Source organism: Olea europaea, chromosome 5, assembly GCF_002742605.1.
Source record: "Olea europaea var. sylvestris chromosome 5, O_europaea_v1, whole genome shotgun sequence".
Classification (NCBI taxonomy): Eukaryota; Viridiplantae; Streptophyta; class Magnoliopsida; order Lamiales; family Oleaceae; genus Olea; species Olea europaea.
In genome coordinates this window covers 13,695,698-13,711,603 of record NC_036241.1, presented here as the reverse complement: position 1 = coordinate 13,711,603, position 15,906 = coordinate 13,695,698, and the positions used below count along the sequence as shown (strand labels likewise).

Sequence of the window (15,906 nt, the reverse complement as noted above, 5' to 3'; positions counted from 1 at the left end):
ATAACAGAACAAGAAATAGAAAATTTAATTTCTAGATTAGAAAAGATGGAAATTATAGGTGAAAATGTTCTAAAATATTGGGAAAAAGATAAAATCCTATGTGAGTTAAAAATAAAAAATTCAGAATACATAATTAAAACTAAGAATATAGAAGCTACAAATTTAGATTTAGAATATTTTAAAACACATATAAAAGAACTCTTAGAATTAGGAGTAATTAGGAAATCAGAAAGTCCTCATAGATCAGCAGCATTTATAGTTAGAAAACATTCAGAAATTGTTAGGGGAAAAAGTAGAATGGTTATTAACTATAAAAGATTTAATGATAATACTATAGATGATCCTTATAATATACCAGATAAAACAGTTCTAATAAATAAAATTCAAGATTGTAAAATTTTTAATAAATTTGACTTAAAATCAGGATTTTGACAAGTAAAAATGCATCCAGAAAGTATTAAGTGGACAGCTTTTACCTGTCCAGAAGGACATTTTGAATGGCTTGTAATGCCATTTGGAATTAAGAATGCACCAAATATTTTCCAAAGAAAAATGGAAAGTATTTTTAATAGACATAGCAAGTTTGTAATAGTATATATAGATGATATTTTAATATTTAGTAAAAATAAACAAGAACATAGAGGACATTTAGAAATAGTATTTTCAGAATTTATTAAACATGGTTTAATAATTAGTAAAAAGAAAATGATTTTATTTAAAGAATTCATAGACTTCTTAGGAGTTAATATAGGAGAAGGTAAAATTAAGTTACAACCCCATATTGCTAAAAAAACTTTAGAATTTCCAGATAAACTAGAAGATTTGAAACAAATTCAAAAATTTTTAGGATTAGTAAATTATGCTAGACCATTTATAAAAGATTTGGGAAAAATAGCAGGACCCTTATATGCAAAGACGTCTTCTACAGGACAAAGATTTTTTAATCAAGAAGACATAAAATTAGTCCAACAAATAAAAGAAAAAAGAAAAAATTTACCAGAATTGGCTATGCCTTTAGATTCAGAATATTTAATTTTAGAAACAGATGGAAGTATGACAGGATGGGGAGCTATATTAATATGCAAACCCAATAAATATACTGATAAAGGTACAGAAAGAATTTGTAGATACAATAGTGAAAATTATAGAGAGAAAGGAAATTTAAGTAGTATAGATACAGAATTATTAGCCATAAATTATGCACTAGATAGCTTTGAACTATTCATTATATCTAAGAAAGAAATAACTATAAGAACAGACTGTGTAGCCATAGTTTCTTTTGTTAATAAAATGAAAATAGATTCAAAAAGAAGTAGCAGAAGAAGATGGTTAAACTTTATAGATAGAATCACAAATACATGAATTAAGATAGAATTTGAGCATATTAAAGGTAGTGATAATAAAGCAGCAGATATATTAAGTAGAATAATAATAGATAGAAATTATTAAATTTGTTTAACATAATTTTGTTATACAGATGACAAGACCAAGGCCTATAAGACCAGGAATTCCACCTGGGAATTCATTTGCATCAAGACTATTACCACAGACTCCATTTAATCAGAACAGATCAATGTTACAAGACAAACTAAGGTTTGGAAACCAAGAACTCATAGTTTTTCCCAATAGTAATATTTTTTTTAAAATTTTACCACATATTTCTTTATCTAGAGAAGAGAAATGTATTTTAGACAATTTATGAATTTCTTATAATAAGAATCCAAAAGATCAAAAATATTTTCTTGCATGCATGAGTGCATTGTCAGAACATTTTGGTCAGAACAAGCAAAGATTTAAATTCTATGTTGTTATTAAAGGTAAAAATCCAGGAATTTTCCATTCTTGGATAGAAGTTTTAGATTGCATTAAAAACTTTCCAGACCCTCTTTATAAAGGTTTCACAAATTTTCAAGAAGCATTAGACGTAGCAAGACAACAGATAGGAATAAATTTTTATTTATCTTCTTCTTTAAAAAATTACTCAAACCCTCTATTAGACTTCTCTCCAAGTAAAGACCAGAATATTTTTTACCAACACTGTAAGTGTATGCAGAGAAGCTACAAAGTTATTAATGAAGCCAACCAGAACCTTTCAATAGAAAGAACCCAACTCCAAAAGAAAGTGGCCCAATTAGAAAAAGAGATTTTGGATCTAAAAGTCCATTATCCAACAGGTACTATGGAGCCCAAGAAGTCCATAGCTAGTCCAGCCCAAACGGTAGCTGGTAAAGACTTATCAAATCCGTTGAAGGTTGTGGACTTACCAAAAGCCCAACAGACTCAGGGGACTGTTGATTCCTCTACTAAAATAGATAATCAGACTCAGCAGACTGATAAATCTGCTACAGAAAAGGGTAAAGAAATTTGGGATCTTTTAGGACAGCCTAGTGGAAAATTTGATTACCTAGTCAAATACAGTCCACCAGACCATTTTTCTCCAGAATATTTTTCAAATAACCCAAAATTTTCTCAAGCCCAAGAAATTCAGTCCATTAAGGGAAAAGAAAAAATGTTATCTCAAGACAGTCAAGAATGCTTATTTTTTCAAGAATCACAAGATCATAATCCAAATACTCTTTCTTTAGAAAAGATCTTTGAAAAAATTGAAGAATTTCAGAAACAATCCAAAAAAGATGAAGGAACTTCTTCCAGAAAAAAGAAAAAGACTAAGAAAAAGAAAAATGATGAAGGATTGAAATAACAAATTAGAGAAGCAATAAATCAAGCATTCGAAACAATCTTAAAAAAGAATCATGGAGAAGAGAAAGAAATTTCAGAATGCCCAGAATAAAAAAAAAAAGATGAAGCCAGTAACTCCAGACTTTCATACGAAGACGAAGATCCACAGGATGAAGGATACAATAATTCAGACAGTGGAATGTCATTTTTATCAGTGGCACGCCACAATCTTGATACAAGATAGAGATCCTCAATAATGCATAACAAGACAAATCTGAAAGAAGAAAAGAAGAAAAAATTGAAGACTTTTTATCATCATACTATAGACTTTTAGAAAAAATCTTCATTATTGTTGTATTATTAGAAAAGGTGTCGGGACTTTTTGAAAATGAAAAGATTCCCATTTGAATTTTTAGACATTTGATAGACTTTTTTGTAAAGTTGGTAGAAATCTTGCAAAAGAAAGATTTCCAACTGTAGACCTTTAGAAATTTTAGCAAAAAGACACAAAAATTCTTGCCACTTGTCAGAATGGTCAGAAGTTTCTCGGTGAAACGTGTGCCTTTCTCAAGGGTAGTTTAGACCCTTTGCTCCCAAGAATTTTTCTATTTAAGGAATGAGTTTCATCCGGTTTAGGGAGAAGTTTACAGCCTGTGTACTTTCTGCTATCCAAAAAACCCTTTGAAATCTCTCCTCCAGAAAAATTTTCAATCCAAAAAGAAAAAAACATTGTATAGCTGAAGCATCCTTGTGAATATTTAAGGTATTCTTGTACTTTTTAAGATTATTTTAGAACTTTAGGGACTTCCCGAAAGGGAAATCCTTAGTTGTAAATCTTTTAAAAAATGAATTTATAAATCCCTGATTTATGTTTTACTCTTTTGTTCACGTTTTTATGTTCATATTTTAAGAAAATATTTGTTATGTTTATCATTTCATCCTATTCATATAATAAAAGCATAACTTGATTTCTAGAAGCCATACTGTTTTTAGGTTAATCCTGAGTGACCCAGATGAATGAAAACTTTTGGCCGGAGTGAGCCTTTTGATGTTTTCTAGAGATGCTGGGGAAAGGGAAAAAATTAATCTAAGAATTTTATAAGGGAGTGCCACGGGTAACCTTATAAAAAGAAATCAGGTTCAATTGGGCTCGTTGGATAGCCCGTAATTAATTACATATGTTAGTCTTGAGGAAAAGTTGATATGAATAAGTTAAACTCAAGATATCGAAGTTTAAAGAAGTTGTAGTTTATTATAAATTAGTATGGATTCTATTTGAATTTAAATTGTTGGCCACTTCCCCTAGGAATATATTATATATATAATTTTGGAAAATGTGTGAATATAGGAATTTTCCTTTTTGTTGCCTCACTTTTATAACGTGTACTTTTGATGAGATTTGGTGTGAAGGACAAATATGGGAAATTGGTGTGTGAAATACTGAATTCTTGTCAGCACACATTCTGGAAAATTGACAACTTTCATCAATTAAAAGAGCAAATAATGGTACACAGCAATCATGGTCCAATACTATCAATCTTTCAACCATCATTGGCTTGAAATTAGGCAAATTGCCGTGTTTGACTGTGAAACGACTTTCAAACGTGCAAAATTTAAAGACACACATTGAGCCATTTTATGGAAAATACGTGATTTTAGAATATAATATAAATATTATGGATAAAAGAATTATGATATGTTTTATTTATTCAAAAACGTACATACACACGGGACATCAGAGAAAGATTGTGGAACGTGGGAATTATTTCTTTTCTGCTAGAAAACTCTTTTCATCAATCAAGGTAGGATATTGAGGTGCAAAGTTTTTTATCCCGTTTAATTATTATTCTTACATGTTGATGAATTTTATACTCATGAAAGTTAATGCTATGATATGATGTTCTATGATATGAATGATATGGCCATTCCGGTACAATGATATGATATGATACAATATGTTATGAGCTCTTACCGGATTTTAAAGATATGAGACGGTATGATATTCTGATACATGTGTTTAAAATTTTTATTCGGGATTGCACCATTAAAATTTTTATATCCTACTGAGTATTCCCATGTACTCACCCTTTTGCTCTACACCTCACAGGGTAGATCGGGTTATGTCGGAGCGTGGTGGTTCGTTGGTGTGTTGGTGCCTTGTTTCGCTGGTTAAAGATCTAAGTTAGCACGTAATTTAATTTATTTTAAATTTATTGCAATGAACATTTATTTATAAATAAATTTTCGTATATGTTTATATGCAAATGGATATATGTAGTCTGCATTTTAAAATAAAATTTCGAATTAAACATTATTTTTTTTATTTCTCTATTAGTATTCTTGTAAAAATGACTGGGTATGCTTTTACTATTTGGTTCATGTTAAAGATAATCTTTATGTAAATTCTGTGACATTCCCAAAATTAATGAAAACGTATTGTCTAAGCAATGTCACATCACTTTTTTTTTTATATGACTACTTGGGTAGACTTAAATGTTGGTTGGTGAATGACAGTCACTATACATGCTGTGAGTACCTATTTATTTTGAATTAATTTGTGGCTTCCATTTTCCATGCATACCAAATTTAAATCGAACGTGCAATAATTGTAAAAGCAATTTATCACGTTACTTGTGTCGAAATTCAGTGATAATTATTACGCGTTCATAATAAATTAAAGGATTTAAAAATAAAAATAAAAAAATTTGTAGCGAATTAAATTATGATGATTTGGGTCGTTACATTTTGAATTTAAAGGAAGAGAATGTTGTGTGTGTTAGAACATGAATACATAGTTATTAGAGCCAACCCGATGATCAACTACAAAAAACCACCAAGTCAATAGTTCAACCGATGGGTTATTGTTAAATTTTAATTTTAATTAAATTTTATTTTTGAAGTGAGAATAAAACAATTTTTTGAAATGTAATATATATATTTTGCTCATAGGAAACAAAGGATCATTACTTGCTATAATGGTTGTGGAATTAAAATATTTTATTGCAATCCAAGGTTCAAGTCACGACTGCAACAAATTTAGAAAAAAACTTCAATCTCTTCTTCATTTTTGTTTTATAAGTTAAGGGTAAAGAAGTTTTTTGACATTTTTAAATAATTAAAACTCCTTTTATTTTTATAAGTTTGGTCAAACTCCAACTGAATAAAATGTACATTAAGAGTGACCATCCCAACTCATTTCCCCACAATATTTAACCTGATTCGAATGCATTGACTTTTCTACCTAGACAAATATTCTTTCTTTATTTTCAGCATATCAACCACGCGAATTTCTAATTTGGATTGCAAAACAATAATCAACAAGGAAATGTTAATAGTTTATCAACTTTCGTTTCAGATAGTGTATCACAAGCACTCCTAATTGATTTAACCTCATATTACCAAAACATAATAGCCTCTATTTTCATACACTTGGGCATGTAAATAATTTAAAAAAATAAATAAATAAATAAAATAAAACCGCTGAGATATTAATAGTGAGCGAAAATGGGACAACTCTGGGATCGAGGGGATTGATGGAAACAGCACGAGCGCGTACAAGGACCTCATTGGGCTTGAGATCGGGCACCTTAACAGTGTCTCGGAGCTCCAGCACATCCGGCCCGCCGAATAGCGGCAACAGCACCGCTCTGCAGCTCGTCACCACAGTACGAATACACTCCCCAAACCCTAGTTTCCATTTATTTCCAATTCCAATCACCATTGCTCCGTCTGCCTTCGTCAATAGCCACTGCATCCTTAATTATACCGAAATTTTATATTTGCAAGAACGAACACAAGAATTTCAGTCCTATTCTAACAAGTAACAAAATGCATGAAAATCATGAATCTCTGTGGATATATATGTATCCATCTATATCTATAGACTATAGGTAAAACTGAATTATAGACGCTGGACGCTGGAGTAGTCATTAATGTAGTAGCATGAAAAAACACACGCAAGTATGTGAAGATGTTTGTGTTATGATCCGCAGAAGGATTTTTGGCATCGTTGGACCCTTCTCAAGGGATTTTCTAACTATTTTGCATCGTATCGTACCCCATATGTTTTAACATATTTTTTAATTTCTACTTTATTTACCCTCGCCAAAACATTCTGGACATTAAGTTATTTCGTTATTGAGATTTCTTAAATTTAACAAAATTTAGTTTAGCAAAGAACTCTTCACCGATTTACATAACGTCAGTGAAATCTATAGCGTACACAAAGACAATGTTTAGCGTACCCTATCCAATAGTTGATTATCTGCTCAAGAAAGTAAACTGCCCAAGGAAAATTGCCTCTAATCGAGCTCACAGAAAAATTTTGACTGATGAAACGTGCAGTTTAAAAGTTGTGTACTGCTTAAAATATATGGTAAAAATTAATTGTTAACTTTGACTTAAATTAAAATCTTAACCCCCGTCTGTTTCCCCATTAAAATGAAAAATATGATCGTTATTTATCACACCAAGCCACCAAATTTGAATTTCTCTCTCTTGCGTGAAATCTATAATGACCATATTTTTCATTCTCATTTTTACAAAAATTGAAAACAAACTCCCCTTTAATTTTAATTTATACCAAACACGGCAAAATTTAATTCATTCCGATTCGAATGGCATACACAGTCCACTCACTGCTTGCAAAAAATTTACCACCACATCTCGGATACATAGCAATCTATTTTATTTCATAAACACACGCAACAAAATATCATTACACACCATCGAAACATTCATGCACAAGTCCACCTTAAAATGTTGTGCAAACATATATAGGCAACGTCTACACGTTTCAGAGGTAAAACTTCTAAGCATTATGCTAGTTGAATAACACAGTAATACTGGGAATTCTGAACTCCAGAATTCTCTATTCGCCATCATCTTCAGGATTATTTACACGTTCGCACTCGTCGATCCATTCGCTATATCTGTAAGCACAAATTATTTCAAATAGAGAGGATGAAGAAAAATGACAATTTGAATAAACTAGACGAATGATTCATCTTCTTACTTACATGTCTATAGGCTCGGTCAAAGCTGCAAAGAAATAATAAAGCAAGTCAGCGATATCTTAAGAGGTCATTGGCAAATTACACAAAGTTGAAATCACCATGTAAGCATGAAATTCCAATTGTCTTTGATGCCAAATGAATAGTCTCATTTTGGCATAAAGAAGGATTAACTTGGACTAACTTCTTGTATTCCATATATTCCCTCGACTCTTTAAAGTTACCCATATTAAAATCAATTTCCACATTCACATACTATACCAAATGACGACCATGGTCCAAGAAGCATTAGACTGTTGCAACTTGCAAAATGTATCTTTAAAACCCCAAAACTGTTATAGGTTTTAGTTCCATCAGTATTTAGTAACAATGAGGAGGAATTGAATTAGGATATAATGCATGTGAAAAAAGTAAGCCACACAAAATAGAGAACTGCTGCTGGAATGTTTTATGATAGGAAGGTCCCATAAGGTTAACGTTCTACACAACAGCTATTAGACATACTATGTGATGAGGACATCTATCTAGATTCATTTTTATTTAGTCGGACTTATTTATTTTGTTTATTTTAATTGGACTATTATTTCGTGGGCCTGGGCCCTTTCTCTTTAGGGTTTTGATTTATTATTTAAACCTAGTTTGTCATGTAATTGAGACAGTTTGATAATTATGATGAACTGATACTAGTTGTGGCGTCTCCTTCCTCTCCCTTTCCTTTTCGCCCTAGAATTTCTGCTCCTTCTTCGATTTCTCCCCCCATTCTCTCCGATTCTCCCCTCTTTTTCGCTGCCCTCTTCTTTGCCCTATATAAAATTTGGTATCAGAGCCGAAACTTAGATAATTTTTCATCTACAATCCAAATTTTTTTCATATTCTCTTCCCAAAAATTTGTAGAATAGCACAAACAAAGGAATTTGTTTTTGAGCAGCAATTTTCTTTCAGTTGACAAAAAAAAGGTTACTGTTCACTGCCGAAAAATTCAATTTTAGTATTTTTTGTCGGTTTTTGAAAAAAAAATAATAATAATAATTTTGCTGTCATCTGAGAGTTATTTTGCTGCTAATTCCAACTTTGTTTGGCTGTTCTTTACTTTACTACTAGCCCAAATACCTACATTTCTCTAAGCCCAACACTAACCCGTAACCAAGTCCAGTAACCCATAATCCACGCAGCCCAATAACTCCAGAACACAAGATCTCAACAATCCGACCCATCACACACCCAATATAGAGGAAATTACAGAATTCCCGATATCTAAAGATGTGAGTACAAAATCATGTGTAGGTGTTTTTAAATCAAAAATCAGGTATTAATTTATCAATTAATTAATTCAATTCCAAATCCTAATTCACTTCTCCCCTTTCTTCTCTCCATTCTCTGTCTACTATCTCTCCATTCTCTCTACCAGCTTTGGCCACTGCTAAATCTGACCGCCACTCAACTCGTCGCGACGAATGTTGTTGTCACGACGACTGTCGGTGCCGTGACAAGCGTCGATCTGAGCGCCGCTGCGAGTCAATGCGAGCATCGTAGCCGCGACGTTGTCGTGGCTTTACTGTGCGGCGACACACAAGATGGTTCAGTGTGTGGAAGTTTATTGGTGCGGTGTTAGGTGAACGTCGCGGCTTTGCTGTGCGGCGACACACAAGATGGTTCAGTGTGTGGAAGTTTATTGGTGCGGTGTTAGGTGTTTGTTGATTTTTGGAGTGGTACTGGATGTGGTGGTGGTGCCGTGTGAATATTGATATGTCGGTGTCTGAATAGTGTGAATATTGATCTTCTGGTGGTGATTGTAGCAATCTGACGTGGTGTGTTCAGATCTGGATGGTGATAGCAGTGATAGTGTTTGGATGGTGGTGCGGTGATATTGTGTGGTTAACGGCGGTGGTCTTGTTGGCGGTGGAGACGTTGGTTATGTGTTGTGGTTTTTGGTGGTGGCGGTCGTGGTGGTTTTCCATCAAATTGGGTATTTGTTGGTGTGTGTGGTGGTGGCACTCGTGGTAGTTTCTAGTGACAGAGGTAGTGGTTGTTGGTTGTGATTGCTTTGATTTTTGTTTTTTTTGGTGTTAGAGCTGGCATCAATAACGGGGTGAGAGTGGTTGCAAGTGTCTGTGACGTCATTGACGATGTGATAGTAGTGGTGGTGGTGATAGTCTGTGACCATTATTTGACGAGTGTGACCAACTATTTAGTTATCTGTGACCATGTGACCTTGGCGACGGTAACGGGGTGAGGGTGGTTACAAGTGGCCGTGATGGCAGTGGCGGTGTGATAGTGTTAATTGCGATGGTTTGTGACCACTATTTGGCTTATGTGACCAAATATTTAACTGTCATCAACAAATTTAAAAATATGAGACCTATAAATTTTTAGACCTGTGACCACCAAAATAAATTGTGACCTATGAATTTTTAGATCTTTGACCATCGAAATAATTTGTGATCTATAAAAAAATTTATGTGTGAGCTTGAAATAACCTGTGACTAATTAATTTAATGATATGTGACTAATAAATAAATTGTGACCTAAAATTTTGTATCAGTGACCTTATTACATTTAATTAATAAAATATTTTTAATTAATAAATAAATACCTGATTTTTGCACTTTTAAACTTAGGACTTGAAAATTGAATTGGTGTAAAGAATACATCTGAGTTATGAATTTTTCCTCCCAATATATCCACTTCTAGCCCGTCACCAACAACTTAATCTCTCATAACCCAGCCCAATTCTTCAGCCCATCACCAAGCCTCTTTCTTCCTCGACATCTCAGCGTCGGCATAGTTGTTTTTCTTCTCCGAACCAGATGCCCCGAGGATAGTCGCCCTCCAACCGCGAACGCCGGCGACATCGCCGCCTTCACCATACACCCATCGCATACTCAATTCTCCCCTACTGTCTGAACTTACAGAATCGGCCTCCACCTACCCGTCTTCTAGCCCCAGACGCCGTCGCCAAGCCACTGCAAACCACTCAAAATTCACTCAAAACCTGAAACTTCCACCACAGTTAGTGTCCCTCCCTCTGAACACGTGCACGACGTCCTTTTCCGACTCTTATTGTTGACGCCACATATATTGCCAACGAGCTACCTCATTCCCTTCACCACGACCACGACTAGTCACCATCTCTGTTTCCTCTTTCTCACACACCGCCACCCAACAATCACAGTCAACACACTACTTGTAAATTACAGTCAACAGCCACTACCATCTTTACAAAACAACCACCACTACAGCCCACCATCCAAAGAATTGCATTCTGCAACTGCTAACAACAATCAACGGCCACTCTCTCACAATTCACCACACCAAAGTGACAGTCATCACAACATAAGTGCAAGGTTGCTTTACTAGATGCAATCGAAGTGATTTTTGATGCCAAAGACATTTGACTAGCCCGAAATCCACACGTTAGCAACTCAGACCAACCGAACTACAGGGAGTCACTATTCTTATCTATCTTTGGTCTATACTGCTACTTCATTTTAAAATATCATCATTTATATTATTTGTGTTGTTACCTTTACAATTTTAGCCTTAAACCCCACTTGATTAGAATTCTTGAACGAATTGACTTCCCATTATCCCCCACTTATCAACGTGATTGGAGAATCTGACTAACGTTTGACCCTTGCTTTACTATTTTACATATACCAACAACATTAGCTTGCTTTGGATTTATTTAATCCCAGAAATTAAAAATGAAATAAAATAAGATGGTTCAAGTTATTTTCCATTGCTTGCACTTATTTTTTATTGATCTCTCTATTACACGTCATTTAGCAGCTAATACAGTGCATGCATAGTGGTTGACTGGTCGTCTTGTCACTTCTAGTTTTGGTACCTAAACATGGACCTTTCACAATTTGATGAACTCGCTCGACAAATAGCAGCTATCCAAACCCAGATGACTGCTAATCTTGAATAGAGTAAGGCCCTCTCTGCTAGTTTGAACAACTTTAAGCAAATCCCTTATTCGATCTTTGAATCCAATTGTTTTCTTACTCAAAACCTGAATGTGCACCCAATCTTTGGATCAAATTGAGCAAGATTATCAGGTCACAAACTTTGCTTACACATCTTGAAAAAGTAAGAAAAAAGCATTGCAGAATTTTTCTAATGAAATAAACTAACTAATAAAGCAATAAAATTCAAAATAAAGCTAAAATTAACTAAAATTTATAAAAACTGTAGCCCATGGCAATAGCGATAAATCATCCCTTTGAAAATCCGCAAGTTCACGGAGTTGGGGTGAAATAATATATTGATGATTAGAATGTCAAACCTATGAAGACTATATGCTTGACCAAGTTAAAGTTAATTGAAACTTTTAATTAAATAGTAATTGAAACTTTTAATTAAATAGCATACAAGTTGTTGTGATTTTTCTATACTAATCTTTAAATTATTAAATAAACCAGCGAAAGCAAGTAAATGTGCTTTTCAAATATAAGAAATACATTGCTAAGATGTTAAATATCCCTTGTTATTCCATTTTTATTGTAATAATTAAAGTGACAATTTGAAATCAATCATGTTGGTCTATGATCCTAATTTAATTAAAAGCCTCTCTCGATAGCGATCAAATCTATTTCCCTCATATGAACCTTCTATCTCTCGATGAGAAAGGAAATTATGAGAAATGCATTAACAAGCACTAGAATACCTATTGAAATCATATAAAGCATATAGGTATATCTCTATTCTCTATCGAACTTTTCAACGTTAATTATGTTGTGCTTAAACTCTATTTGTCTCTCTCACACCACTAACAATATGATTGGTGATCAAGCAATTAAAAAGAATAATCAGAATGATAATAAACATCCACAAATAAAACCAAATTGAAGTTAAAATAATTAATTTAAAACTAAAAATAACATAACAAGTATTCATCTCTTTCTAACGATGTATAAAATTAGCCGGACATATGGAATTAGAAGAAATCATGTTAAATGTATAGAACATCACCCAAAATTGTGAATTAATGAATGAAAAAAGATGAATCTTGATATTTTTAAACAATTTCAAAGTAATCTTGTAGAAGCCCGAGATACGAAGGTCCTATAAGGTTAAAAAGCGTTCTACACAACAGCTATTAGACATACTATGTGATGAGAACATCCACCTAGATTTATTTTTATTTAGTTGGACTCTTATTTATTTTGCTTATTTTAATTGGACTATTATTTAGTGGGCTTGGACCCTTTCTCTTTAGGGTTTTGTTTTATTATTTAAACCTAGCCTTTGTTTGAGCCACATTATTAGAATGAAAATGTATTTTGGAATAGTATATTGATGGAAAATGTGGTTAAGAAATAAGGAAAAGTTTTGAATTTGCGTGTAATATTATTTTATTGAAGAATGTATGGTTGAGATAATGTCAAATCCCCGGTGAAGAATGCATTTTTTTGAAAAAAATATGGCTCAAACAAGGCCTAGTTTGCCATGTAATTGAGATAGTTTGATGATTATGATAAATTGAGATTGGTTGTGGCATCTCCTTCCTCTCCCTTCCCCTCTCCCTCTTGAATTTCTACTTTTTCTCCGGTTCTCCCCACTTTCTTGCTACCCTCTTCTCTATCCTGCATCACTATGTTTTATGGAACTGTAAGTTAAGCTATTTCTGTAAGATGAAAGTAACACGCACGAGGATGCTAAGATGGATGTTTGCTTGTATAAAATAATATGTGCAAACAATTGAAGGTGGTGACACTTATTGAGGATAAATTGAAGAACGACTACGGGGGTCGGTTGTGCAGTTTGTTCATTCTGCTTAGGTCTATTAGAATCAGTCTACAATAAGTATCCTTGTACCACACGATCGTGCAATGTAATAGCATCAGAAATTTTGCCAAGGTAACGCTCAAATATTGTCTTGAGAACTTGAATTTCTTTGGGAACGGCAATAGAATGGAACAAACCTGTTACAGTGGTGCTAAAGCTCTCTTGACAAATCCTGCATGAAGCTTCACCAATCAAGTTCTTCATATCACTGAAGGTGGAGAATGAATGTGGTTACAACTTTCACAAAACAAAACTACTGAACAACAAAAGACAGAAAAGAATTGAGGTTTGTAAAAGCTGTCTAAAAGGTTATATAACATTTTTTCCATGTACTACCCTTTCTTATCCAGATCGATATCAATGAAGAACATAACATAAACTGCTCTTCGCAGGGATAGGTATCCCATTGTTCCAAATTCTCTTCTTGTCCCATCTTTTGTAAATTTGTTCAAATAAAGAAAACAGAACTTCAAAGCTCTCACTAATCAGCATTTAGTAAATGGATAGTAGGTTTGGAAGCAAACAGGACATGACATCTTTACTTTTAACCATTCAACCATATGATAGATGGTTTGGAAGCAAAGGTGGTTTGGAAGCAAAGGTCGGTTCAGTAAAATGCAACAGAAATAGGCCACACAGAGGCTGACCAGAAAAAAAATTGTAATAGTTTTACACACACTTACATGCGGCATTCCACACTGGTTCCATGGTTGCAGAAGGGACAGCTAAAGACAGTATCAAGTTTGTCCATTCTCTTCTTTGGAGGTGGCTTCGACTTGGACTTCCTCTTACCCATCTTTCAGTTTAACTTTTGTCCTGCAACAATGTCAATATGCCAATTTTTAATCCAAAACAAAACTTTGTCCCATGGCAAGCTGCAATAATCTACATATACAGAAGTAACAAAAAATCGATTCACATTTAATAAAACCAACATGTGCAATTCATTCATATCAGCATTTGTTGAATATAACAATCCTCACTTATTCTAACCGACAATTTTTCATTTGGTAAATAAACATTTAGATTTTCATTATTATCAGGCAAAGCTACTCGATTCTCAAGCATAATATAGCTTGACATTAGGGATTGTTGTTAAGATTGTGAAAAAAAATTAAATCAATAACATTTTTCCCTCAATTCGTTCTTCAAAAATTAAATGCTAACCCCTCTCATATTAATTGGAAACAATTGCAACCCAGTGAACTGGCAGCTAATCCACTCAACTAATCAATGACCAATGTAAACAAGATCATTCTCTCAAACTAGATCCCTAATTGCAGACCTAATGGCCATAACTCAACCACTGAAATAACACAATTCAGATTAAACTTTAAATTTTATACGCAGGTGCACAGTAAAAAAAAAAGGATACTGGACATTTTGATTCTTTGAAGACCATATCAAATTCACCTTTCAATCCATTTAAAGAAAAATTAAAGGCGGTTTTCAAGCAAGTCAAAAAAAATAAAATAAATAAATACTAAAAATCGAATCCTCCCTGCTTACGATAAAAGATTGCCAACTTTTTTCAAAATACCACAACATAACTTTGAATGCCTCAAAATATGCACAAAGACTTCAATTTCCTGAGGGTGAATTCGAAATCAGTGAGCCTATTTGTAGAAAGGTGTTCGTCGAAACTTGCGCATCTGTATTTAATTTTCTTAATATTTATACATTGGTTCGTTGTTGTTACGAATTTCGAACTCACATAAACCCTAGAAAACAAAATAACAATACTTAACGATTCGTGCCAATATGCGAAACGAAACCCCATAGACAAATATGGAGAAAAATATTAAAAATCAACAAAGAAAAAGATGTGAGCCGTACCTTACAATTGTTCGCTTCACAGTTTCAGAGTTTCGCCCTAATTTCGCACTCACCCGAAACCTAGAAAACAAAATAGAAATACTCAACGATTCGTGCCAATATGCGAACCGAAACCCCAGAGACAATATGGAAAAGATATTAAAAAAATCAACAAAGAAAAAAATATGAGCCATACCTTACAATTCTTCCCTTCACTGTTCCAGAGTTTCACCGTTCGAGGTTAGAAAATCAGAAGAAAGAGCTGTGGAGCTGTTTATAGAAGAATCTCAAGCTATTGCCGAAAGAGTTTAACTATTTTCAGGGCAACGTACAAGATTTGTTCCGTAGGGTACGAATTTTTTGAGAATAGTCAAATGCATTCGAAACCTATTAAGGAAAATATGACTGGGGTCCCAAATGTTTTCAAAAAGTATAAATAGGTCCAAAAATTTATTTTTGGCATATGCGCGTAAAGAGTGCTTCTCCAAATTTTCAAGGCAAATCATTATATGCATTATTTATATAAAACAATAAAAAACAAAATAGACGAATTCGTCTTTAAAAATGATTATAAAGTTGATACAAACTAAAATTAAAAATATGGAAAAAT

The 15,906-nt window shown here is 33.4% G+C and overlaps 1 protein-coding gene across 2 annotated transcripts; it reads right to left on the bottom strand.

The window, feature by feature from the left end:
- Positions 1 to 7,344: 7,344 nt before the first annotated feature.
- On the bottom strand, positions 7,345 to 15,656 carry LOC111394726 (transcription elongation factor 1 homolog). Of its 2 annotated transcripts, none has more exons than XM_023020680.1 (6): positions 15,493 to 15,656; positions 15,318 to 15,377; positions 14,165 to 14,297; positions 13,619 to 13,689; positions 7,698 to 7,719; positions 7,345 to 7,610 (listed from the first exon to the last, which is right to left on the bottom strand). In XM_023020680.1, exons 3-6 carry the CDS (start codon positions 14,275 to 14,277, stop codon positions 7,550 to 7,552), a joined length of 267 nt encoding a protein of 88 aa, XP_022876448.1. In that variant the 5' UTR covers positions 14,278 to 14,297; positions 15,318 to 15,377; positions 15,493 to 15,656; the 3' UTR covers positions 7,345 to 7,549. The 2 variants fall into 2 exon arrangements, with proteins under 2 accessions (XP_022876448.1, XP_022876449.1); XM_023020681.1 differs by having other exon boundaries at positions 15,323 to 15,377; positions 15,493 to 15,648.
- Positions 15,657 to 15,906: the final 250 nt, after the last annotated feature.

Excerpts from the sequence above, each read along its gene's own strand:
- LOC111394726 (XM_023020680.1), bottom strand. The coding sequence starts at position 14,277 with ATGGGTAAGAGGAAGTCCAAGTCGAAGCCACCTCCAAAGAAGAGAATG. Across the intron at positions 7,720-13,618 it reads CTTTAGCACCACTGTAACAG|CTTTGACCGAGCCTATAGAC; the intron begins GTTTGTTCCATT and ends ATTTCTTTGCAG. Across the intron at positions 7,611-7,697 it reads TTGACCGAGCCTATAGACAT|ATATAGCGAATGGATCGACG; the intron begins GTAAGTAAGAAG and ends TTGTGCTTACAG.